Genomic DNA, 26,940 nt, shown 5'->3' with positions numbered 1-26,940 from the left:
TTTTAAGATTATTAAAAAAAATTTATATAACTATTAATTTTAAAATTTATAAAATTATTTAATACACGCACGAATTAACTTGAATATCCATATTAATCTAAAAAATTATTACATTGCATCATTTACACACAAACTTGATGTCATGCCCGTGCAATGCAGCAGGCTCGTGGCATGCTTGTGTGTTGTCATGGATTTATAAAAACAATTATAAAAAAATAAAATAAAAATATATAAAGAAAACTGTTGTAATCCACAATGTTTTAAAAGAAAAAACTATAAATTTAAATTGTCAACCTGCTTAATATTTTAAAAAATAGAATAAAAAATAATCTTGAAAAAAGTCATAATAAAAAAAACAAAAGAAAAAACCATGCAGAGAAATACTGTAACAATCTATAGTATTTCATGAAAAAATTTACAGTTGTAATTCTCAACTAGCTCAATATTAAAAATAATAAAATCGATAAAAATAATTTTTAAAAATAAAATAAAAAATCACGTGGGGACACTGTAGCAATTTATAATGCTTTTAAAAAAATACGATACTAAATTCTCAACCAACTTAATATAAAAAATAAAATCAATAAGGATAATTTAAAAAAATATATAAAAAAATAACTTTGGAAAAAAAAAGAAAAAAATGTGGGGAAAATTAAAGTTAAATTCTGAACTAGTGTATATTTTAAAATATTATTTAATATAAAGGGCGATTAAATTAACCCTAGTTTACCATGCCGGTCACAATATATTAAATTCCTGGAGAGATGCTTGACAATTTAGTTGTTAGGGGATAATCCATATGGAAATTGTATTTAACTATTTATCGATGAAAAGCAAGTAATTCATATTGTAAGGAAATCCTGGAAGAGGAATCTAATCTAGATCTCGTGCTTTACTTTCGGAAGAAACTCAAAACTCAAAAAATAAAACTAAAGAGAAACTATTCCCTGCTGATGCCCAGAAAGGTTGAAACACTGAAAAAACAATCTTTAAAAACTGAATAGTTTGAAGCAAACGAGGAATTGCAGAAGAAGATGAACCTTTATTTTTAATTCCTATTAAGCACTGGAATTATGAGAAAATAAACAATAATTGACATTTTACGGCCCTAGCTTAACAATTTTAAGACATTGTTTCGTGTTGCGGTTTATACATGTTTTTATTTTAAATTATTTTTTTTATTGTGTTTTCAATTATTTTTATGAGTTAATATTAAAAATAATTTTTAAAAAATAAAAAATTATTAATTTTGAAATAAAAAGTCTCTCTCCCCTATGCACATGGCATCCACCCAATGACAGTCAAAGTAATTATTTGGTGGGACAGAGTTTTCGTGGCGTTTCTTCTAATAATAATAATAAAATAATAACCCAGAAGAGAAATGCGGTTTTTGGTGGGAGAAGAAAGGCGACGCGGGACCCTGCGCCATAATAAATACGTCCATTGTTTCTTTTTGACATTTGTCTCTTTTTGATAAGCTGTGGGGTTTGTCAGAAAATAACACGTGAGAAACTTGAGTCCCTGTAATAAAAAGTTGGATCCAGCTGGATGGAACGTGTCACTTTTCTGCGAATCAGAAGGAAGTAATTCCCTACTTGAATTTATAATTCAGATTTTTTTATTCGTAATTCAAGATAATCTGACATAAAATGACTCATAACAAATTTGAATGGAAATAATTATAAATTAAAATTCATGATTTATTTTATTTTTTATTAAAAAGTAAAGTTGACTCGACTTTGTAGTATTTTTTTGACCTAACATTTGCTTTTAACAATAAATTTATAATTTTTTATTGAAAAAACCTCTAAAAATTAAAAGGAATTATTTTTCTATTTACAAAATTCATCTCAAATGAAAAAAATCTCTTTTAATTTAAATATAAAAATTTATTCTCAAATCAAACGAAATTTCTTTTTCTTCTTTACATTGAAACCGTAGTTTTTTATACATGATTCCAGAAGATAAATCACTTTCTAGATCAACAGGAGTTTAACTAACTTGAATTAATTTAATTAATTTTTTAAAAATATACAAATTATATACATTGAAAAAATAAATTAAAAATAAGATTATTAAATTTTAATTAAATTTTTACTAGCTGATCAGATTACAATTTATTATTATTATTATTATTATTATTAAACCTGGCTCGGCCTAATTCTCGGATCAAGAATCAACTAGGAGGTCAAGTTATGTTTTAAAGCCGTGGTTGAACTTCTATTTGTAGTTTTTGTTTTTTCTAATAATATATAATAAAGGAGGCGCACATTGTAAGAATATGCAAAAAAAAAAAGTGGATTCGACCATGAAGAAAAAGAGGTCGGGTTTGCCCGCCCGATATCTTTCCAAGACGGGCCCGCCCGATGACGAAGAAAAGTCGAATCTCGGACTAAGAAGTCGGGCTTTGAATCGAATCAAGGCCCATCCTCTTCCTCCAAATCCAGCGGCCTCTTCCTCTTTGTCGGTCCTAGTCCTATATATCTCCAGCAACCCTTTTCAATAACCAATTAATTGAAACCTCCTCCTCGTCCATGGCAATCTTACCACGCAGCTCACACTAACGCTAAAGCAGTTCATAAATTTCTTATCCCGAATTTCTACTTAGGTTGTTTCATTCACAATTATTTCACCTCGTGCTTGCAAATTAAGACAATTTCATTCGAATCTCTTAGGAATGGTCGATGCTGTTGGAAATTTGATTAAACAACGTGCTATAATATTTGTTTTTATTTTAGGCATGGAAGGAGTGAACAAATAGGGATGACGATGGGCAATACTTAGATGCTAGGTTTCATGTACGTCCTACCAATTAATTATTCCTTGGTTAAAAATTTTATATATTTATAAATTATTTATTGGTTTCGGGGTATTTATTATATGCTATTATTAATTATCCAAAAAAATAAAATAGTTTATTTCGAGTTAGGCTTTGGTAAATTTTAAATCGAATTTGATAATATTTATATTCTATTCATTACACGTACACATGATAAGATAACTATCTAAATAACACTTTTATCATGTTCATTTTGAGCAGTTTATGAAACGAGTAAAGGATCAAAGTATTTTGAGAGGGAGGGAAAAAAGGAGGCTTTAACGAGGCAGAAAATCGAAAACATGCGTGCTCAATGTGCGAAGCTTAGTTCTGCTGATATCTCCCATTATCAAACAGTAAAGCTCAAGAATCCCTAATAAATGCTTGTGGTTTTTCTTTTATTCCTCTTGCAATTTATAATGTTGACGATGCACTATTATTTATAGGCAGCAGAAAGAAGAATTTTAGAGCTCGAAGCGACGCTTGATCTTTCGAGGATTTGCTTGCATGTGGAAATGGATGCTCTGCATGCGGCTGTTGAAAGTGAAACAATGAGAGTAATCCATCGTTGAAAGGGAAACCAATGGCTGCTAATTATGATGTTTGAATTGGATCAACTGTCTGATAAGCTTTGTAGGCACGAAGATTTGGGATTGTGCTCCATTGCCTGGTTTCATTGCACGTAAATTATGCAAAACTGTAGTTCTTATCGGATGAATTTTGTATGTAATGAAATTATAAATAGTTTAATAAAATGATAAAAACTATTTTATATAAAATATTATTTATTTCATGATGTAATAAGAATAATTAATTCTACAATATTTAAATTTAAAATTTTAATATTAATATATATTTTTTAAAATTATTTTAAAATCTTAATTTTAAAATCATTCTTAACCAAACATATTAACTTTTTTTTTTTCAATCAAGATTTTAATTACAATTTTAATCAAATATTTATTTTTTTATATTATTTTTAATTAAAAATATTTTTTATAAAATATTTTTTTTCAAATTATAATCATAACAGCTATAATAATATCAAATACACTCAAACTAATTAATTATTTGCAGTACAGTGTCTGTACGGATCGTTAACATTCTTTCTGCTATACGAACGTAAGCTGCAAAGTGAGAGTAATCCATCGTTGAAAGGGAAACCAATGGCTGCTAATTATGATGTTTGAATTGGATCAACTGTCTGATAAGCTTTGTAGGCACGAAGATTTGGGATTGTGCTCCATTGCCTGGTTTCATTGCACGTAAATTATGCCCAGAGTTAATTATTTTTCTTCCTACAGATTTCAAGAAATATACTAATTACAGTAAAATAACTAGAGAAGGATAGTCGGCATGTTCTTAATTCAGATTCTGTAACACTTAAGGTGGTAAATGGCCCGTTCGCGTTTCTTAAAAAACACACTAAGTTGTTTGGTTATGAATTATTAAAAAATAAAAAATATGGGTTTCTTAATTTATTTATGGTAGGATTTTAAGAAAGCATGGAATTCATGTTTTTCGAAATACAGTGTATATTGATAAACTGTACCCTATAATTGCATTCTTCAGGAAACATGAACAGTTCCATGAATTTTTTTTTTGTTAATTTTTTAACAGTTTTTTTAAAAAAATTAATTTAAAATGAATTAAATTCACTTGTATTGTGATGTGAACAATATTTTTTTTCTAAAAAACTAGTACAGAATAAATTAAATTTACTCGTACTATAATATTAATTTTATATTTGATAATATTTTATCTAATTTTATTATACACTTAAAAATTTATGAAAACTATAGTTCTTATTTATGAAAACTGTAGTTCTTATCGGATGAATTTTGTATGTAATGAAATTATAAATAGTTTAATAAAATGATAAAAACTATTTTATATAAAATATTATTTATTTCATGATGTAATAAGAATAATTAATTCTATAATATTTAAATTTTAAATTTTAATATTAATATATATATTTTTGAATTATTTTAAAATCTTAATTTTAATATCATTCTTAACCAAACATATTAACTTATTTTTTTTTAATTTTAATTTTAATCACAGTTTTAATCAAATATTTATTTTTTTAAACTAATCTCAACTGAAAATACTTTTTATAGAATAATTTTTTTCAAATCACAATTACAACAGTTACAACAATATCAAATACACTCTAACTAATTAATTATTTTCAGTATATACGAACGTAAGCTGCAAAGACAGGTCGTCTAGTAAAATCTGCCATCTTTAGGGACCTATTTTAATTTTTAAAACTCGACATAGGACTTAGGAGTCCAATGGTGATCCAATACATATGTGCCACGCTTCACAACATTGGATAACTTCAAAACCTCTCAGCACTGCCTGTCTCAAAGTGTCCATTCTCTTTTACGCTGCTCCGCTAAACAAATGGAACTGACACCCATTATTCCTACCTTCAAAATCTCTTTGCCAAATCCGGGAAGACAAGCAAGAACCCATATCTCTTGCTTAATTACTCCAGTTTCTTATTTATCCTCACCAGACCAAATGACAACCACAAAAACCCACCTCAATTCCAGCAACATTCAATATGAGATTAACACTAACAATATAAGAAACGTAGCTGTGCCAACCATGACTGAAGTATTGGCTGCATCCAAGGCCCAGAACCTGGACCTTCAGCTACAAATACTAGGACCCTTTTTCAGAATCACAGCTAAGAGTCTTGAAACTCAAAATGAGCTTGGGAGAGCTGAAGGGCTGATAAGGGTCTGGTTAAAAGGCAAGATTCTCCATTTGGATTCAATAAGATTGAGAAGAGAAACACTTGGCATGGAAAAATCAATTTTTGGCATTGGTTTGTTCATTGGAGCTGTTGCTATTCGTTACGGGTATGACTCTGGTTGTAAGACTGCTGAGTTGCTTGCTATTAATGACTCTGATCTTTACCATTCTAAGGTTATTTGCCTTCGCTCACAATTCTCCTTTTAGTTTACGGAAATTGAAGCAGCCTATTCCGTTCTCTGCTTTAGGTCTTTGGATAAATTTATCTGCTTTCGTTACCTTTGATTGAAGAGCTAAAGTTGTTTTGATCTGATTATTTAGGCAGAAATTCTTCAATGTTGTGGATTACTGTTAACTATTTTAACCCTTTAGTTTCCCAAATGGTCAAAAAATTGTGCAGGTTACCTGTAATGATAGGTCAATTACACTGAGCATCAGGACTTGATTATTTATTGCTTCCAAAATATGATATGGTTATTGAAAAACATAACTTCTTGGATCTTCTACCGAGCTGATGTAAAATCCTTAACTGTATTGCTTTATCTCTTGATTTGCTAGCTTGTTAGGTTCTACACTAGAATTGGGTTCAAGGCTGTGTACGAAGTGACGGGCTCGACTATTGGAGACCTTCCTCACATGTTGGTCTGGGGTGGCATTGGAACCCGAATGGATGCTGATATCGAAGAGCTTCTACTAAAATGGTGTGCCAGGTTCAAAAGTCGAGAATGAAGGGTGATACCCATTGCTTATGCAGTCTATTCTGCAATCATGTGGTTCAAATGAAGGGTGATACCCATTGCTTATGCAGTTTATTCTGCAATCATGTGGTTCAAAAGTCGAGGATGGAGTTCTGAACTGAAAAGAATTATGGTTGGCTGAAGGCATTAGCCTAAATTATTGCCCTGATCTATTATCTCGGAGAAATATAATGATTTTCCTGGAAAATGCTTATACTTTGCGGTTGATATCAAGATGCCAATAAATTCTATTGCTGGTTTGATGAGCCCAAAAGGAAGGAAAAGGTATTGCTCTTTTGGTATGATCGTGCGTTTCAACGGCAAGACTCGAAATATAATTATTTGCCACCTAAGTTGCAAGTCATTACATTGTAACATGATGTTCAAGCACAGAGCTTACCAGAAGAAATATCATCGACTATTTAGTGATCTGCTGTCTTCTAATACCAGCTAAATACTTTCTGTTCAAAATGTTGTAGCAAGCAATGAAAGCAGTTTTTTCTTGAATTTTTTTTGAAGGAAACAATTTGCGAGGAAATGTTGTCATGATGTTGGAAACATGTATCCACTTTGTCCTATCTAGTTCATATCTGTGCATGTAGAATTTAGTTTCCACTAGAAATGAATTGCAACTCCCATTGTTTTTCAAATGATGATGCTCTTGTTTTTCAGTATGACTTCAACCGAAGCTTTTTCAACAACTAGAATGGTCCATATCATTTTGTCTCGTTAAAATGAAAAAAGCACTTGCCTGCCATATTCCAGGAATTACATATCACTGAAGTTTTTATAGGATATTAAACAATAGAAATTTTCAAAATTGTGTAGATTTGGGGGCTATTGGACTGATCCAAGTAATTGATCATGATGAATTGCATACTCAAATGATCAGAGCAGTGACTTGCAATAGAAATGTGGGATCTGTCTGACAACACGGCAATCCAAGAAACAACAAAAATACGATGTGATGACTTAAGAGAAAACAAGATACAAAACAAAGGAAAGAACCATATAATACACGACAAGAAAGCTTGCAAACAAGATGGATGAACCTCTTGGGGGCATTTCAAAATCAGAGAAGAGTCTAGGACCATAGGGTACCCCTTTGCTTCTTGTAAAAGCAGTGACTCCATTTTGGCCTTTCTTGCAGAGCACCAACAGAAGGTAATGAGGTATCAGAACTGCATCAACTGGACAAAACGGAAGAATGAAGAACTTTCAGATCACGAGAGAGAGAATCAGTCCAATTCCTGGAAACGTGTCAAGGGATTCGGCATTAAATACGGTAGAAATTGTCAAGTTTGACTTGGGTTTGATTTCATACTCTATCAGAGTGGCCAGATTTCCAAGATTATCAGACCTCGACTTAATTGTCGTTCGATGGTCCATAGTCCAGGATCCTCCGACCATCACAATGTTCTCCTTTATTGAAAACCTCCTAGTTATCTTTGCTGCCGCCGCAAATTTCCTCTCACGATCAAAGTAGTGTGAATATGTCGCCCCGAGATCGTCACCCTTGCGTGTCCTGAAAAGTTTGGAGAGAATGATTTCTTGGGCACCAACGGATGACAACAACCACAAGCAGAAATCATGCATAATAGAGATATGAATTGCCAATAGAATCAGATGCTCTGTTTTATTATTCTCATTCTATTCACAGTTGATATCTCTATTAACGCTGACACTGAGCAGGTCTTTTTATCTCACGACTTGTTGCGAGTTTAACTAGAAATGATTGTTCATATTTTTCATCAGTGTAGGTAAATTAACTTACAGAAAAATTGATGCTTCACAATCCGACTTTGTCAAGCGAATTCCTGTGTCAAAGACGCGAAATTGTCTATCATTTGCACCGTAAGCTGTCCTCATGACAGTTAATAATCAAGTTTAGGAAATCAAGCAAATTAGTCAAGCAAATCAAGCCACAATAAGTGGTCATTCATGAAAATTAATCTCTAGTTATCTGTAAATAATCAAGCTTGATCATAGGCAATAGAGTGGGATCTTGATACAATGCCAGCACTATATATATTTATAGTGTAATCCTTGTTTCTTTCTTAATTATGAAAACAGATTCTCTACATATCATTCTGTTTTTATGGTATCAGAGCATCTCATCTGGGAACCGTAGCAATCACAACATCAAAATTTTAACCAATCTTCACAAAAGACATGGCTTCATCTGCAAAATGGGATAATCCAAACCATCCACTTTATCTTCACCACTCAGATCAGCCAGGTGCCATCCTCGTACCGCAGGCCTTGGTGGAAGATAATTACAGCACATGGAGACAATACATGACCATGGCTTTGACAGTGAAGAATAAGCTTGGACTCATAGATGGTTCAATCAAAGAACCAGGCGAGAGCAATCAGGAAGAATGTCAACGATGGAATCGGTGCAACAATTTGGTTAAAACTTGGCTTCTAGGATCAATGTCCAAAGAAATTGCTAGAAGCGTCATCAATTGCAAAAATGCTAGACAAATGTGGCTCTATCTGCAGGAACGATTCGCACATAGAAACGTGGTCCAGCTATTCAATGTTGAGAATGAGATTCATGATTTGTGCAAGATAACATGTCTGTCGGATCATATTTTACAAAACTGAAGGGCCTATGGAATGATCGTGATGCACTCTGCACCTTTCCAATATGCACCTGTGGATCACTTAAGAAAACCATGAAGTTCCTTATGGGACTTGAATAGAAATTTAAAGAAATAGAAGAACGCTGTACTGATGTGAAATAACTTTGTTTGCATAACTGGCTTTACTGTTTTTAAGATTATCTGGGAAAACACTCAATCTTGAATGATATACAAAATGATCCGATGATATCCTTGGCATACTAAAAGAATCGTTGTTAGGTTGTCCAATTATCAAAACGTTCTCCTTCCTTGATTGAAACATCCTCGAGATGTATTGATGATGTTATCATCTTATCTACGGATCCAGCTATTTGCAGGCTTCTAGTAATTGATGGTAGGAATCACTTCTTTCATGTTGAGGTATCTATCACATGGTATCCAATTTCAGTGTCCCCAGGAGACAGAGAAGACATAGGTGAGAAAGGCCGGGGTTTCCGATGATCAAAGCAAAATATCACAGTTTTTTTTTTTTATCTCAAAACTACAGTTGTTTTGATACAAAACATCAAAAATCTACTGTGTTCTCTGCGCTCACGATTTGTCCATGAGAAATTTTAAAATTCTCCATGATTAAATGTCAGCACTTATTCAAAGAATCCATTTCAACGATAGACATTAATAAGAGAGAGAATCACATTCAACAAGAAGATTTTCTCCTATCTCAAAAAGTACTATTATTTTACTATTAATTTTTGAATCGATTATTTTTTTGTTTTATTTGAAATTCAAATGCTACAGCCTAATCTCTGGTCATATTTTCAACGGCTATAATCACATATAAAAGGAGCTCTAAAACTATTATTTCCATCCATCATTTTCATATGGTTGAAGGAGAGAGTTTTATAGAAAATATAACCGGAAGAGATCGGTGCAAATGTAGTTTTTTAAAATAGATTAAACGGCAAAAAGTATTGTCGTTGTATATAAGGATTGCTATTCACAAAACTTACATGCTAGCCATTATAATTAAGGAGTTACATTGGAGAGCGTGAATGCCTAGTGTCGCGGGGTTAAATTTTTCGCCTAGAGCCTTAACACCTATACTCTTACAAAGTAATTATAAGGAGTTACATTGGAGAGCGTGAATGCCTATACTCTTACAAAGTAATTATTGATATAATTATTTCTTAAAAATCACAAAATCTAATTAGTTTCCTCTTGATGATATCAATAATACTAATATTACACATTAATGAATCTCATTGGCTGTTAGCTAGCATTACTACTCCATATTACAATAATAACGTTCGGATGGTTAAAAATTAAGTCCTCCCACCGTGAGAAATTCCACGATAAGGAAACCGACAGGCACACTCTATTGTCCTCGTTTAAAAACATCTTGGGGAAGACTCTCTTTCTTCTCTCCAAGGCACGCTGCCGCCGCTAATCAAACTCTCTTACAAAACCCTATCCCTCCCTGTTTCTCTATGGCACCAAAACGTGCTCCTCCCGTTGAAGATCCACCTTCTGCTTCTAGCTCCGAAGAAGAGGAAGAAACTTCCAGTGGTGAAGAAGAAGCATCTGATGATGAACAGAGCCACCCCTCTCCTCCACAGCCACAAACCAAGACCATCCGAACCCAAAACTCAGCCCCCGAAAAATCCGAGCCCACCACCCAACAATCTGAATCTGAGCTCGAATCTGATTCTGGGTCGGAGTCAGAATCCGAATCTGAATCCGAACCCGACCAGAGTGTCAAGCCTATAACCTCTAAACCAATGGAGGAGACCCCATCGAAGGAAGCAGCAGCGGTCAAGAAGTCCAGATCCAAACCAGCTGTAGCCGCCACTCCGGAGAAATCAACAGCTGTGAAGAGGGGTAACGGGGCTGATCGCGATTCGAAAGACTTGAAACGGGCTAAGAGCAAGGAATCCGAGCCTGAGAAGTCCGAGGACTCCAAAAAACAGCTCTTTCAAAGGTTGTGGACCGAGGAGGATGAGATTGCGCTGTTGCAAGGTATAATTGATTTTATTGCAGAGAAAGGTTATGACCCATCAAAGGATATGAATGCGTTTTTCGATTTTATTAAGAAGTCTTTGCATTTTGATGTGTCTATGACTCAATTGAAGGATAAGATTTCTAGGTTAAGGAAGAAGTTTGAGAATCATGTGAAAGGGAAAAAAGGGGAAAGCAAGATTTTTAGCAAACCGCATGATCAGAAGGGGTTTGATTTGTCGAAATATATTTGGGGCAGTGAAGGGACTATTAAAGCTAACGGGAAGAAAAACAATAATAGTAATGATAATAAAAGAGGGAATGCTAAGAAACTAGAGGCATTGAGGGCTGAGTTGGGTATGGATGTGGAGGAGGAGGAGAGAATGGAAGTTGAGATGGAGAGAGATTCAAGTGTCAAAAAGGTTTTGAAGTTTGATGCAAGTGTGAGTGGTGGAAAAATGGATGATTATGTGGTGAGAAATGGATTGGATTTTGCGCATGGAATGAAGAAGGCAGAGATGGAGGCGAAGTGGAGGAAGTTGCATATAGCTGAATTGGAGTTGTTTTTGAAGAGGAATGAATTGATACGAGAGCAAGCAAAGTTAATGCTGTCAGCTTTTAAAGCTGACAAGGATTAGAGTGGTCGAGAAGATACATGTAGAGGGGTTTCATGGTTCAAGTAACAAGTGATCTTGTTAGCTTTTCCTTTTTGGTTTAGGTTTCATAATCAGCACTGAGTTTGGAGTGTTTAGCTTCATAGATAATATTATCCGTGGTCCTTTTGTTCTGCACAATTCTGTTTTCAATGCTTAACTCTCATTTAGTAGCTATGTTATGTTTTATTTCTCATTTAGAAGATGTTTTGTTGTTTGTTTCTTATTTCATAGTTATTGTGTTTGATTAGTGGGTTTAACATCAATCAGTTGTTTATTTGTTATCCATCATCGCCTTGTGGTTTGATGTGCTCTGCACAAATCTTTCCATAGGTGCTCTTAACAGTCTTATCTCTGTAGTTTATTGGGGAAATAAGTTGTTTCATCACCATGTTGTTTGATGGTCATATGAAATTTGTCTTCACTTTCTGAAAAAGTTTACTCAAATTATGACTGTATGGTGTGTTTGCAGTAAGAACTTGCATAAAAAGTATGTTGTTTCAATTTATATCAAGGAAACGTTTCCCTCGTAGTTAATATATCCTTGGAAACGAGTTCGGCAGATGATAGAGAAGCTATTGGCTTCAGATCGATTGGTGGATAACTTTTCAGATTATTATTACTGTTTTTTTTAGCTTATCTGCCTTATGTTGGATAATATCCACACCATGTGGTTTAATGATGCTTAACGATAATATGAGATGGCTTGGTGAATGTGGCTTGTTCCAGCCTATGGTATTGGCGCACACACATTAACTTGGCTCCGAAATAGAGTAGAAAACCAAGATCCACTTTAAGCAAATGAACTTGTTTCAGAAATATGATTGCTTGAAAAAAGTGTGCCTTTGTAGTGCACAAGGCAGGCTAGCTGCTCAAGTGAATTAGGGTTTGGGTAAATGGTCATAGGAACTTTTCAGCTGTTGGATTTCTAACAGAAGACAAAGGAAAGTCTAGTTCAAGCCTCCTTACCAGTAACTGCTATGGACATGGTAAAAGCAGTGAATTTGTTTGCCTTTCTTTCGAAGCACCAGCAGAAGGTATTGAACGATCAGAATTCCATCAGCTGGACCACACAACTGAAGATGGATAAACCTTTCATATTACGAGAGAGAGAGACCATATCTGATTACGGGAATCCTGTCAAGGGCTTTGGGGTCAAATTCACTAGTAATTTTAATGCATGTCTTGGGTTTGATTTTATGATGCAGGAGAGTAACCAGCTTCCCACAACTGTCAAACCTTGTCTTAACTGTCGTTTTATCAACCATTGTCCATGTTCCTCCAACTACAAGAACATTCTACTTTTCTGAAAGCATCCGAGAGACCACTGCTGCTTCTGCAACTTTCTTCTCATGATCGAAATAATGAGCATATGATGCCCTTAGGAAGTTAACCTTGTTTGTCCTGAGAAGTTTAGAGAGAAAAAAGTGTGCCTTTGTAGTGCACAAGGCAGGCTAGCTGCTCAAGTGAATTAGGGTTTGGGTAAATGGTCATAGGAACTTTTCAGCTGTTGGATTTCTAACAGAAGACAAAGGAAAGTCTAGTTCAAGCCTCCTTACCAGTAACTGCTATGGACATGGTAAAAGCAGTGAATTTGTTTGCCTTTCTTTCGAAGCACCAGCAGAAGGTATTGAACGATCAGAATTCCATCAGCTGGACCACACAACTGAAAATGGATAAACCTTTCATATTACGAGAGAGAGAGACCATATCTGATTACGGGAATCCTGTCAAGGGCTTTGGGGTCAAATTCACTAGAAATTTTAATGCATGTCTTGGGTTTGATTTTATGATGCAGGAGAGTAACCAGCTTCCCACAACTGTCAAACCTTGCCTTAACTGCCGTTTTATCAACCATAATCCATGTTCCTCCAACTACAAGAACATTCTCCTTTTCTGAAAGCATCTGCTTCTGCAACTTTCTTCTCATGATCAAAATAATGAGCATATGATGCCCTTAGTAAGTTACCCTTGTTTGTCCTGAAAAGTTTAGAGAGATTGAGTTGCAGTAAGTCTCCTTCCCTGTTTAGGCAACTATAGATAATAACAACAGACACAAGCCATAAACATGATGACTATTAGCAGGTTATTTAACGTATAATATGTTGCTAGTTTAACTAGGAAAGTCGGTCCAATTTGTCACCAGTGCAGGTGAAATAACTTCCAAAGTAATTGATCCCTCAAAATTTGGTTTTATCACTCTAATGCCTGCGTTAAATTCGTGAAATCTCTTCGAAGCAAGACTGTATAGCGTCTCCATACCAAATGCAAGGTGTGGAGCACCAAAAGTTGCAGAAAGCTGAATTATATGGCGGCTGTTTGAAGGAAGTCTCGTAGATAAAGCAGCATTTTTGTAGAAGTATTCTACTTTATCCGGAACTAGAAGCTGCACCTGCAGTGGACCAGAAGAAAAGGTGATTAAACTTCTACATTTCCAATCAATTTGGGTAAGACGAGATAAAATGACAAATTTTTGTTTAATTTGCATATGTTTTCTCAATGCATCAGATCATTTGAGTAAGGAAAAGTACATTATGCGAGGAAACAGGAATTTTATCATGTCTTTCCGCGTTGGAGAATCATACAGTATTCAATGTGATTGAATTTAGGAACCTTAGCTTCAGAATCTCACTCAGGTAAAGCACAAAAACAGTCCATACCTTTTAGAGCTATGATCTGGCAATTTCAGTGAAAATGTATCCTTCATGGTCGGCGATCTAGAGCTATGATCTGGCAATTTCAGTGAAAATGTATCCTTCATGGTCATGCTCAATGTAAAGGTTGTGAAATCTTCCATAAAGCGAAAGAGATCAGATAAAATAACAGTGAAGTAACAGAACATGATTTTAAGTTTACAAGTAAGAGCTGAGAACTAAATCCACGAACTCACTGGTAATTTTGAGTCAACATCGACCTTAACAGAAGCATGAATTTCTTCCTGATTGTATTCTGCTGTAACACCTGCAATTGAACCTTGCGCTATCTTGCCAGCATATTAAGCAGCAGCTTGAACAATGCAAGACATTCAATTTTTCATCAATATATGGCATTACAAGGAAGGATTAATCATAATGTGGAACAGATCTGATTAATTTCTTAGTTAAAATAACCTTATTCATTTTCTATAGTCAATGTATCTTGTAATTTAACATACAAAGTTTAAAAGGTTGATAAATAATAATAAATAATGTATAATAAAACAAATGATCATTGTAAATTATGTAATTAATAGCTGGTATTTATAAAATATTTTTTTTAATAGCACGATGGTTGTTTTTAAATAGTAAAATCAGTAATTTTATAAAAAAATATAATAATATTTTTAAAAAATAAACTATGAAAATATATATAATAAAAATATTAAGAATAAAAAAAATCATAAATTTTTAACATTAAAAATTTATAATACAAGTTTTTTAGCAATGCAACACAACCAATTTAAGGCTTATAACATAACAGAGGATAGGATAAAAATGTGCGCCAAATTTCTGACATGAAATACGAAGAAAGTTCTTTCCTTTTTGTTTTGGTAAGTAAGTTCTTTCCTTTCTTTTAGCCACTGAAAACGAATGAAACAAAAGACATCATGTTGGGGAAGGAAACAGTTGGACCTACTTCACTAACCGAATGAGAGGAATTTATAACACTGCAGGTTTGTGATTGTTTTGTGGGGGCAGGTTTGATTATTTTTTAAATAATTTTTTGTATTAAAATATATAGTACTAATATTTTTTTATTTTTTAAAAATTATTTTTAATATTAATATATTAAAATAATTTAAAAAATACTAAAAATATATTAACTTAAAATAAAAATAAATAAATAAAAATTTAAATTTTTTTTAAATTTTTTTTTAAAATGTAGTTGTGTGGCTGCATGGTTACAATTGCTTTTCAAATAATTTTTCATATTAAAATACATATTAATAAATTTTTTATTTTAAAAAAATTATTTTTAATATTTGTAGATTAAAATAATTTAAAAATACTAAAAATATATTAATTTAAATTATTTTTTTTTACAGTAGTCTTGACAGCAAAGCTGAAAGGCCTTTAACAAGTTTACCATGTGTAAAAATATATTTATTAATAATATTTTAAAAAAATTAAAATATATCAATTAAAATTATTTTTTTAAAATAGCATGGCCGTATAAACAAATACACCTCAAGAAATCCAACTTTACAAATGTTTCCATTCAGTTAATATTTTTTTTCAATTTAAATTATAGTGGCGAGTTGGTCATTATGAATATTTAAAACTTTTGATACAATGATTTACAATAATTCAAATTGAAAAAGGAGAATCTAATGGTGGATTTTGATGACCGACCAACTACCATAATTATATATAAATCCTTTTTTAACAACTTCTCTTACCGAAAAATTCAGAAGAATGGACGGTTAAGATTAAGAAATCAAGTCAATCCCGTAATTTAATAATAAATTCTTATTAAATATTAAAGAAATTCACGTTAAAAATTTAGAATTACCAATAATATAATGTTATTAGTGTGTGTTAATTATTCACATATATGAAGCTTAATTATTTTTTTATGAGAAGAATGGACGGTTAAGATTAAGAAATCAAGTCAATCCCGTAATTTAATAATAAATTCTTATTAAATATTAAAGAAATTCATGTGAAAATTTTAGAATTACCAATAATATAATGTTACTAGTGTTAATTATTCACATAAATGAAGCTTAATTATTTTTTTATGAGAAGAATGGACGGTTAAGATTAAGAAACCAAGTCAATCCCGTAATTTAATAATCCAATCGTGCGAAGATCGAATAACAGGATCCTCTGCCTCTTATCCAGTGGGGAAAACCTCACGGTATTTCTCTTATAACGCCACTTCACTAAAACCCTAAATCACTGTTCCACCACAATCATTCCCTTCTCTGCTCGCGATGTCTCGTCGAGAACGCGGTTCTGACTCTAGGCGACACCGTTCTGGCTTCGACAGAGAACCCAGGTAGTCTTTTACGGTTTTTATGTGCTGGGTTCTTCTCCATAAAACCAAACATGGTCTTAATATACTGCATGCCCTGCTTTTTGTTGCTCTATAATCATGATTAGTCTGTTACTGCAATTCATGGTGCATGTTCTCTCGTTTTCAACCAAACACGGCCTTGGTGTTTTATATGCCCTACATTCTGTTGCTATGTAGCGGTAATTGGTGAATCACCTAGATTCATGAAGTGGGTTTTTTGTTTTAGAACCAAACATGACTGAATTGATGATGTGGGTTTTTTGTTTTAGAACCAAACATGACCTTGGTAATTGAATTGATGATATTGGTAATGTTTGTGAGGTGTTTGGTTTTCTTGAAGTCCTAAGAGGTCAAGGAGAGATGGAAAACCAGAGACAGAGAGAGTAACAATTGACTCTAATTTAGATCAAAAGAACCGGCGCCGCTTGCAAGATGCATTGCCTCTTGAGACCCCGTCTGGTCCGGATTCTGCCAAGGTGGAGTCTGGTGGTGTGAGCAAAGAAACAGACAAGAAACCAAATGAACACGGTGAAGGAAGCAAGCATTCTTCTAAGCCAACTGAAGTGCCTTGGTCTCGGTCCTTTTTTCAGGTTTTTTTCTTTTTTGAAGTAATTGTTGATATGTGGTTTTATGGAATTTGTTCTGGTGTCTCATTGTCATTATCTAATGGATGTGAAATCTAGCGCGGTTCAGACAGTAAGTTCAGAAGCTAAGGTATGCTTGGGTGCCTATGGAAATAGAAAATTTGAGTTTGTAGCCATTATAGGACTTAGTGGTCTGGGATTATTTCTATACTTTCCTAAGATGCCATTCATACTATACAGTGGTTGTCTTTGTAAATGTTTATTTGCTTGAGCAGTTCAACTTTTGCAACAAAAAAAAAAGGAGATTTTTTTTCCTTGACAAATCTTTGGTATCATAGAAGTTTTTTAGCTAATGTGTTGCATGAATTCTTTTAATGACTGGAAAGAGGTGTTTACATTTGCTCACCTCAGGGCAATGTGGATCTCTAATACAATAGTATTCTCTATGCATCCCTGTGCTTGTGGGACAAAAAAATAGATAGAGTCCCTGTGCTTGTGGGACAAAAAAATAGATTTTAGACTATTGAATTTATGTAATTGATCATTTGCTCTAGTAAATGAGCAGTGTTTCTCTCGATCTTAATTACTGGGTTTTTATTCAGTGCATTCAAAACTTTTTTTCTGGGCTGATGTTGTGTGATTGTTTGTCTGCCCCATGCCTTTGAAAGCCTCCATGTATATAACAATCTTAGGCTTGCCTGTACATGTCTTTTAACAGCATGATGAACGCGGTAATGCTGGGCAAGGTGGTCGAAGCTTGGGCCGGAGATCTGCTACTGGTTGGTTCCTGATTTCACTTGCATGACCCAAATAATTCTTTGACCCTGTTATTTTTTTATTGTCAAACAATTTCACATACTGTTCCTGTGTTCCTCTCTTTTGAAGAACGCCGATTTAGGGATTCAAAGGATGATCGGGGTGAAAGGACAGAAAACAAGGCAGCAACTTATGATTCGCGGCAAAGAGATGAGAAGCCACGAGGTAAGGGGGATGAAAAAAGAGTATGGGGCCATGATGGTTTCTTGAAAATGGAGGCTGAGCCGCTGCCACCTGTGAGGAAAAGACCTGCATTTCGGGAGAAGAAAATCCCAGTGGAGACTGATAATCCTGACAAAGCAACTGTGGAACCTGTAAGGTCAAACCATTCTCATCGTCCTATGTCTATTAGGGAGGAAAGAGACCATAACCCTCGCTATGTAGACAGACCGGAGAGGCCTGCTGCAGGAAATAGAGAAGTGAAGAAGAGTGACCTTGCATCAAGAGAAAGATTTGGTGGTGGTGATGGTGGAAATTACAGGGGAAGAGAGAGATTCAGCGACAGACAAAGTTATCACCCAAGTGTTACGCGTGGAGAGAAATGGAAGCATGATTTGTTTGACGATGCTAATAGGAGTCCGACCAAGAAGAACGAAGAGGATCAAATTGCAAAGATTGAGGCACTCTTGGCATCGTAGGAGGAGAGAGGATGCTGTGAAGTTTTTGATCTGCACAATGCAGTGTGTTGTTTTTTTTAAGATCATGTTGAAATTTTGTTGATATTCTCCCCCTTGCAAGACATTTCGAGTACAGAGGTACTGGATTGAATTCATTTCTCTTATGAGTTCTATTTAATAGTGCAACAAACCGTTGACCAGGCCAATCTAATTAGCACTGTGAAAAAAGCTACATGCGTCAGTTTGTTCCTCAATTACGGACACTGGACTCCCGCCTTCTGGCTTATATGGTTTTGATCTCATTTTGTAGACATTTCTGACCTTCTCATTGTTATTGTTGGTGTTATACTTAATTTCTTAAGTATGTGTCAATGCAAATGCCTGAAATTGATCAAAGTAGAACATAATATTGTTACAATCATTTATTTTCCCCTGGTCTTTAAGGGGTGCCCTTGAACTCGAGATACTTGGAGGTGAAGGTACCCTGCCGACTGGATGGGCCGGCCTTTGACGTGAATACAATCATTGTCTTGAGTCTCCTGACTTCGATTAGTATAGTTTAGATTATTTTATCGTTGAAAAGAATAATTTACACAATCTTAATATGTAATATCCAACAATGGTAACATAATATAGATGGTTATATAAAATGACAAGTGAATTTAACGTTCTTATTCGAGGTTGTAATTCAAACTAATTTGTAGTTTTCCTGTATTTTTAAAGATTTTTTTTTTATCATTTACATCTTTAAAATTTAATAAAATAAAAATAAAAATAAATCTATTAATAAAGTATCAATGACATGTCATAATATAACTGAATATTCATAAATTGATGTAGTATGCATATTAAACCATATTGTATCCGTATTATGCAATTATCTTGTGTAAAATATTTTATAAAAAATATTTTTTTAGTTTAACAAAAAAATTGATAGATGTGAAATTTCACATGATAAACTAATAGATTTAAAAAATATTCTTACAAATATTATTAATTTATTAATTTCTTTAATTTTTTATAGTTTATTATCAAAAAATATCTTTTAACAAGAGATTTTATGAATAATAAACAACTCACAATACTATAAAATTATTACACATGATTACCTGTCAAATATTAAAACCAATATATAAAAATCTTAATTAATAAAAAAATTATACAAATGCCCTCTAAACATGATAAAAACAATGTCACGTCAAATAAAAAACTCCTGCTACTCATGCTTTCCTTCTAAATCGTAAGGGTAAAATGTCATGATTACCTTGAATAATCCAATAATTCTACTGTATATAACAGAAATAACTAGTCGATGAGCTCGCGGATCGCCGAGGGTTGAATACAAAACTGTATTAATTTTTTTCAACTGAAATTAAAGTTTAAATGAAAAAAAATAAATCATTCGATATGTATGTTTTAATATTTAATGTCACTTGTGTATTTCTATATTTAAATTTGAACATATTCAATGAATGCATTTCATTTCAGTAAAAAATAAAATAAAAATTCAAACGTCCAATTAAATATCCATTTCATAAAAGAATATAATTAAAAGGAAACCCACGGTCAACAATTAAGTATTATAAAAGCATGTGGAAGTCAAAATTGAAAAGGTTGTTATTTCAAAAAATAAATATCTAAATAAAAAAAATGATAAAATTATATTATATTACTTTGAAATATTATGCTAATACACAAATAACAAAAAAAATATATCTAAATGCTCACCTATTTAAAATGAATATTTTTTAAAAAATATGTTATGTTAATCTATCTTAATTTTTTTTATTATAAATATCTTAAAAATATCCATGTTATATAGATAAATAATTAATTATAAAATATTCTTATTATCATAAATTCTCGCTTTATACATAACAAACTTATTTTTATCTAATTATATATGTGTGTGTTGATTTACATTATTTATAATATATTTTTATTTTCTGACAAACAACATTTTTAATTACGTTCATTAAAAATTATAATATAGCTTGTATAAAAAATCTAGGGCAGGAATTAATTTTAAAGAGATTACTAAAGAACATGGGCCAGGTTGCCCAAGGTCACTGAGATGAGCGAATAAGGACCGAAGCGCATGTAGGCTAGCAAGACTGGGCCTATACAAGAAATTAAAAAAATAAAGGGGCTCCGGCTAAAACTATAAAAACACGTGGCTTTAAGAACCGAAGGAGAAAGGAAAGAGAAACTGAAGGCAAGGGATGAAGACTCTGCTAGACGGGAAAGAGAAACTGAAGGCAAGGGATGAAGACTGCTAGACAAGGCACTACTGCAAATTTAGATGTGCTTAACTATTTCGAGGTACTGCTTGATTTTTTTAACTGTGCCTATGCACATATTTCACTCTAGCCAGCTTAGTAATATAAGTTCATTTCCTTACACCAGAATGGTACTGCCCCAGAAGCTGTTACTATCGGTGAAGATGGACTTGTGCATTGGTAACCTATTCTTCCTTGTAGTTCATTTAACTCTCCGTTTATTTCCTCTAGCTTCTGCACCTATTTCCAAGTGTTTTAGGCCACAATTTATTTATTTACTTCCCTTTTTTTATTCTGCAGGTGAATTTTTTGAAGAAATCTTCTAGGAGAAGATCTAGTGCAGAAACGCATCATGGTTTGTTTCTTGATGTCAACTATTTTCATTGTTGCCTCATTACTCGTTCCTTTTTGTTTGAAATGCATTAACGTGCTTGCTGTTTAAACAGGAAAAAGAATATCTCCATTACATTTTCTCTGTGAGACCATGAACTTTTAATTCCTCAAATGTTGAACTCTACATACCAATCACGGAAGAGGTTAGTTTATGAGCTAAAATTCGAATTGTTTCTGCGTGCTTGTGCTAGTGGCAGCAAGTTTTGATTCCTTCTGACATTTTTCTACTTTGTTGGCCACTGTTAGATATATTTATAAAACAGCCATGTCTCCAAATTCTTTCATCTCCAAAAAAAGGACTCAGCTACGGAACAAGCAGCGCTTAATATCAGAGGTAATTTCATTTTACCATTGAAATGGAAAGATCTTTTTGCCTTAAGGCCATTTAATTCATCAACACCTTTTAAGTCAAAACTGAAAACATTTTGAACTAACTACTGATCATAAACTCTCCAGCCATCAATTTTTCGAACCACAGTTGATAGTACCGGGTTTGTTTTTATTTATGTTAATATTTTTGTTTGAAGAAAACAGAGTACCAAGTTTGATCCGGAGGCCAACTCTCCTTTATTGTTAAAAGCCACCCCATTCTGTATCAAAATAATAGTTCATTTGTTTGAAAATAACATTCAGCCTTTGGTAACTTGCAGGAGGACAAGGTCAGTCATTTCCTGGACGATGATGACGGGATTCAATTGGCTTGAAGAAGATGTTACAAGTGCTCAGAGTGACAACAAATTCGTGAAGCTTACATTAATCTATTTTTGCTCAATTTTTTCTTCTTCTTTTACCAACTAGATTAGAGTTCACTGTTTATGTAATTAACTGGATTAATTTTTTGTTCCATTTAATAAACGGTGACAGGGTGTCACCCTTTTTTGATAAGTTGTAGCGTATTTAAACCATTGAATGTGTTGGATGTGTCATGATCATGTCAAAAGCATTTTGCAAAAATCAGCCTACTTTCATTTGTATGTCTAAAACAGTTTCTTTCTATGCACTTGGAGTCTTCGTTAAGATGGAAAATTGCTCTGCCTCTGCAACTATCTAGTTTGAGTTGTAGTAGATGGCAATTCTTACAGCAGAAACAGCAGTGAAAACCAAGGATTTGCTTACCATAGTAAGTAGTAGTAGATGTTATTGTATAGGAAATCAAGGTTTTAGTCAACGATTTTGAAGCCACGTTTTGTTTTTTTTGCATGCTCGTGGGGGTGTTTAAGTACATGGTAACAGACCTGCCAACTGATCGGTAACTTGTTAAGGCAGCTAGACTTTCCTGACATCCTTTTGTATCAGTGACTGCAGTTCCGAAGGATGCTGCTTCGGGCAGTCGTTAATGAAATTGACATGTTTTCTGAAGTTTTTAATTTTAATATGTTTCACTTTGTTATATGTTAGGGTTATTTTGTTGAAATTTTTAATGCATTACCATTGGCAGACGGTGGAATTGCCTAGTGGTGTGTATTCTTTGCTATGGTTTCTGGTAAAAGAAGAAAATCTTCGTACAGGGTTTACCTACTGTCAATATTATATTTGAGGGGGACTCGATCGAATAAGCTGGAGTAGCTCAGTTGGTTAGAGCGTGTGGCTGTTAACCACAAGGTCGAAGGTTCAAGCCCTTCCTCTAGCGTTTTGTACCTTTTCTATTATTATTTGTTTCTTTAAACTATTTTAATGTACAGATATCATAAATACTAGCTAGTTTAAGGTCAAGAGGTGTCCTCAGGTCAGCTCAACTTAATCTAGGATGAGGAAATTTTCAGTTCTGTTTCTATTACAGAGATGCGAATCCTCCCACACTTCCGCTTTTGAGACAGCCGAAGTGCCTATCGATGAGGGGGTACTTCGCTTGATGCTCATTAGGAGATCTAATCATAGATGTTTGTTTTCTTGTTATCCACTTCCTCTGCCCCTCACCATCCACAAGACCAAGTCCCTTGCATGAATCTCCATCCAAAGTTATATTGTTTGTGTTGCCTTTTTTCACCTGCACCCTGTCAAATGCAACCATTTGCTTATTTTGTGGACTTTTTACCTCCGCTGATCCCATATTTTCTCACACCAATGACTAGACCAAGTTGCAGACTGGTGCAATTTACACTATAAACATCAATGGCTTGGCCATTAGGTTAAGGTTCTTGTTTGGAGGAATAAACTAGAGAATGCTGCTTGGTCTGAGAGAAGAATTTCAATGGGACTGGTAAGGCAGAAGGAGCGAAATAACAAACTCTGAGAAAGTTGAGTAGCTTAGTACATGACCAAACTCTTATAATGATTTTACTGTGCAGAACCTGTAGGTTTTTCCAGGGAAGTCATCCCTTGAATTAGCTCTCATGTTCACTTGATCAGAGTACTCTTTTGGATAACATGTAAAAGAGGACCTTCCAGCCGATAAGCAAAGAGATTGTCAGTATGAAGGTGGGCTTGTAAACTTTGTTTTGCCTCGAAACAAATATAAATTGGTAATAAAATGCTCAAACATGAGACGCAGAACATCATTTGGTGTTGGAATTGAGATGGAAAGATTACCAGGATCATCATGGTCTCCAAATATTACCTGAGCGACAGCATCTTCTCCAGCTTGATCAGGATAGCCTACGCACAAAATCCCTCCAATCTTGCTCTCTTTCTTGGCAAAAGAGAAATCGATAGGACTAGCGGACATTATAACAAGGATCACATTTCCGTTTGTTGCATTAAATACTTCTCTTGCAAGGTTCTGTTTTTATCCTGGCAACATTAAGTTCTCCCTATCCAAGTCCTCTTGCTTAATAGATTGATCAAGCCCCACCACCAATACCACCACATCTGATGTAGTAACAGCCTTAGTTGCTGCGCCAATAAGCGATTCACCGGTGCAATTTATGAAGGACACCCGGCTTCACATGGAACAGATGAGATATACTTATGCAGTCCTTGTAAAGGGGTAAGGTATTTACAAGGCACGCCGGCATAGATGCCACAGTAGCATTGCCATTTGGTCCTATAACAGCCAAGTTTTTTGTGGCGTTTTTAGACACAGGAAGAGCTCCATTATTGTCTAGCAAGACTATCCCTTGCTTTGCAGCATCAAGTGCAAGCTTTTGATGTTCTTCACTGCACACATCTGATGGTCCAAGATTTCCAAATGGGTGAAATTGTGGATCCCCGTCAAAGAAACTAAGTCTCATGAGGACTATATTACTGTAGATTAAGGCTTGGTCTGCAATGGATTCTTCAATTTTGTTTAACTTGACTGCATTCTCTGTATACCTTGGCAAAAAACGTCCACAATTCATGTTTAAACCTGCATTACATGATCATCTTATAGTATCAATAACTTAGAAGAGTTGGAATCTTCAATCGTCAGGGTCATCAACGATTTGTGCAAGTGCACTGTATACCTGCTCTTAAGTCCAGGGTTACTGCATCCTCGGGCGTGGCCGCATATCGGATTCTGTCATAATAAACCAGTGGCGGAGGGAATTAAGGGGGTCCCCTTAATTCTTTTCTTTTTTTAAAAAATATTTTTTATATTAACATTTTAATATAATAATTTAACAAGCTTTTCTTTTTTCTTTTTTGAATTATTGTTACTACCTCTCTTTTTTCTACGTATTTTTTTAAGTTATAAACTATTAATTAGTTAAGCAACTTTTTATGCTTTATGCTTAATGTTTTAAGTGAATCTTCTTTATTTCTTTTTATTTATTTCATTGTTTAATTTTAATTTTATTCCTTAATAATCTGCGCTGCCGATTTTTCAATCCATATTATTTTATAGATTTGTTAAATTAATATGTATATGTATAATATTATATGCATATGAATATGAATTAAAATGAATTTTGATGAATTAATATATATTTTGTTATGAATTTTATATGAAAAATGATGGTGATCAATGTACCAATGATTAAAAATAAAGTACTGAAAAACTAAAAAAATTTGAGATACAATAAAAAAAACTAAAAATATATATTAATATTTATATTTAACCTACTTGTGTAAAATAACAAATTAACAAAAAATTATTGCTAATAATTTCACTAGTCTTTAGAAGATTTAGAAATAGATGAATGAAAGTTTTATTGTATATATCAAGAAAGAATATTTTTAATGAAATTAATAATAAAGTTATTATTAAGCAATTTTAAAATATAAAAACTTGAAAAAATAATTATAATGTAAGTTTTTTTATTTTAAAAATATTTTTAAATTAATTTTGCTTAACATGAGATAATATATATATTTCAAATTGATCTTTTTATATATAACAAATATCTATATAATATATAATATTAAGTATTTATAATTTGTTCCACTTTTTTTTTTTTTGTTTTGGCTCCGTCGCGTAACAAACCCCAATGGAATCACGTTCTGAGACAACATTCCTGCCCAAAACCGCACAAATAAGTAGCTAGGAACAAAAGTTTAAACATGAAATTCATATAAATCAGAAGAAAAGGTTTCTATGGTCATGTTACATGTTGCAGTATTCATATAGGCGCGGGAAAGAAGTAGAGCAAAATCGTCAAGATTACGTTGTCCTCTGATAACCCCTTTGAGCAGGTTTGGATCAGCACGAGGAGGAATGCCATTAACCCTGTTATATGAACACATCACACTAATCACATGACCCTCGTCTACACAGCTTCTAAATAGTGGTTGAAAAGTGCCCACTAGATCCTTCTTTGTCACCTTCAAAATCAAAACCAACATGGATAACCTTGTTCTCAATGTCCAAAATTGTCATCGGACAATTGTACCATAGTAGAAAGGACTCATCAAGAGTGATATCTGCAGGCCTTATTAACACACATTGATGCAGTGAAAATGGCAATTCGTATCTGAAATTCATGCATACCAAAGTGAAATCGATCTGCACCTTTCCATATGTCCATATCATAAGCAGTATAATGCTTGAAAAAACTTGATACGTACCTTAAGCCTATTGCCAGTGGAATTCCCTTCCCAGGCCAACTTCTTGCAAGCCCCTAACATAATTGACAGCATATTTTAACATCACCACAGGATCCTCTCCTGGTGTCTCTTGGCCTCGATCCCACCTTGGGTCACAAAACTATTTAGATGGTGTCCAAGTGGTAAAGGCTTGGGACTAAGAGGTTTACTCCTTCTGTGGTCTCAGGTTCGAATTCTTGGTTGCTCATATGATGGCTACTGGAGGCTTACATGGTCGTTAACTTCAGGACCCATGAGATTAGTCGTGGTATGCGCAAACTGGTCCGAACACCCACGTTAATCTAAAAAAAAAAACAAGAAGGTCCAACTGAACTAATTCAAGCCAATCATAGAACCTGTTGCGGGTCTGGCTCACCTAACAATTCCTCCTTTCAGAGGATGCATTTGAAAACAAAATCCTGGTGGTATGCTGCCGGGAAATTGGATCAGCACGAACATTTTTCTGTTCAATTCATGGCTACAGCTTGAACTACGTACATGCATGGCCAAACATGCTCCTGATATATAACAAAGAGACTTCTTGTTTTTTTTTTTTTTCATCGACAGCAAAGAGACATCACTCGTGATCAACAGTGCCATACTTCGAAGGAAAAGTGATTAACTGAACAAATTTTCTCGTTGCAATGCTCCTTAATATCCCCGAACCTGCAAGAGAGGTGGGGCAGTTGACTTCTTTGTTTTCTCAAAAAAATCATAATAGCCCCCATGGTTCAAAAGTAAAATTTGCGAGC

General features: G+C 33.8%; 3 protein-coding genes, 1 non-coding gene and 1 pseudogene across 5 annotated transcripts; 4 read left to right on the top strand and 1 right to left on the bottom strand.

Moving 5' to 3' along the window:
• Window positions 1-5,153: 5,153 nt before the first annotated feature.
• Window positions 5,154-6,753, top strand: LOC105109073 (uncharacterized). 2 transcript variants are annotated; one of them, XM_011003674.1, is made up of 3 exons: window positions 5,154-5,761; window positions 6,146-6,319; window positions 6,374-6,753. In XM_011003674.1, exons 1-2 carry the CDS (start codon window positions 5,231-5,233, stop codon window positions 6,314-6,316), a joined length of 702 nt encoding a protein of 233 aa, XP_011001976.1. In that variant the 5' UTR covers window positions 5,154-5,230; the 3' UTR covers window positions 6,317-6,319; window positions 6,374-6,753. The 2 variants fall into 2 exon arrangements, with proteins under 2 accessions (XP_011001976.1, XP_011001969.1); XM_011003667.1 differs by having other exon boundaries at window positions 6,146-6,753.
• Window positions 6,754-10,242: 3,489 nt separating this feature from the next.
• Window positions 10,243-11,791, top strand: LOC105109065 (mediator-associated protein 1-like). Its single transcript, XM_011003656.1, has one exon. The coding sequence runs from the start codon at window positions 10,400-10,402 to the stop codon at window positions 11,543-11,545; it is 1,146 nt and encodes a 381-aa protein (XP_011001958.1). The 5' UTR covers window positions 10,243-10,399; the 3' UTR covers window positions 11,546-11,791.
• Window positions 11,792-16,379: 4,588 nt separating this feature from the next.
• Window positions 16,380-18,859, top strand: LOC105109054 (uncharacterized). The gene is made up of 4 exons (XM_011003646.1): window positions 16,380-16,540; window positions 16,899-17,148; window positions 17,861-17,921; window positions 18,028-18,859. Exons 1-4 carry the CDS (start codon window positions 16,476-16,478, stop codon window positions 18,594-18,596), a joined length of 945 nt encoding a protein of 314 aa, XP_011001948.1. The 5' UTR covers window positions 16,380-16,475; the 3' UTR covers window positions 18,597-18,859.
• Window positions 18,860-22,803: 3,944 nt separating this feature from the next.
• TRNAN-GUU (transfer RNA asparagine (anticodon GUU)) lies at window positions 22,804-22,877 on the top strand. The gene has a single exon. It is a non-coding gene; the product is annotated as a tRNA-Asn (tRNA).
• A 385-nt stretch (window positions 22,878-23,262) lies between these two features.
• On the bottom strand, window positions 23,263-26,788 carry LOC105111347 (probable beta-D-xylosidase 5; annotated as a pseudogene).
• Between the last annotated feature and the right edge of the window lie 152 nt (window positions 26,789-26,940).

The sequence above is a fragment of the Populus euphratica genome, unplaced genomic scaffold (assembly GCF_000495115.2).
Source record: "Populus euphratica unplaced genomic scaffold, PopEup_1.0 scaffold3.1, whole genome shotgun sequence".
Classification (NCBI taxonomy): Eukaryota; Viridiplantae; Streptophyta; class Magnoliopsida; order Malpighiales; family Salicaceae; genus Populus; species Populus euphratica.
This window is presented reverse-complemented; position numbering and strand designations above follow the sequence as displayed.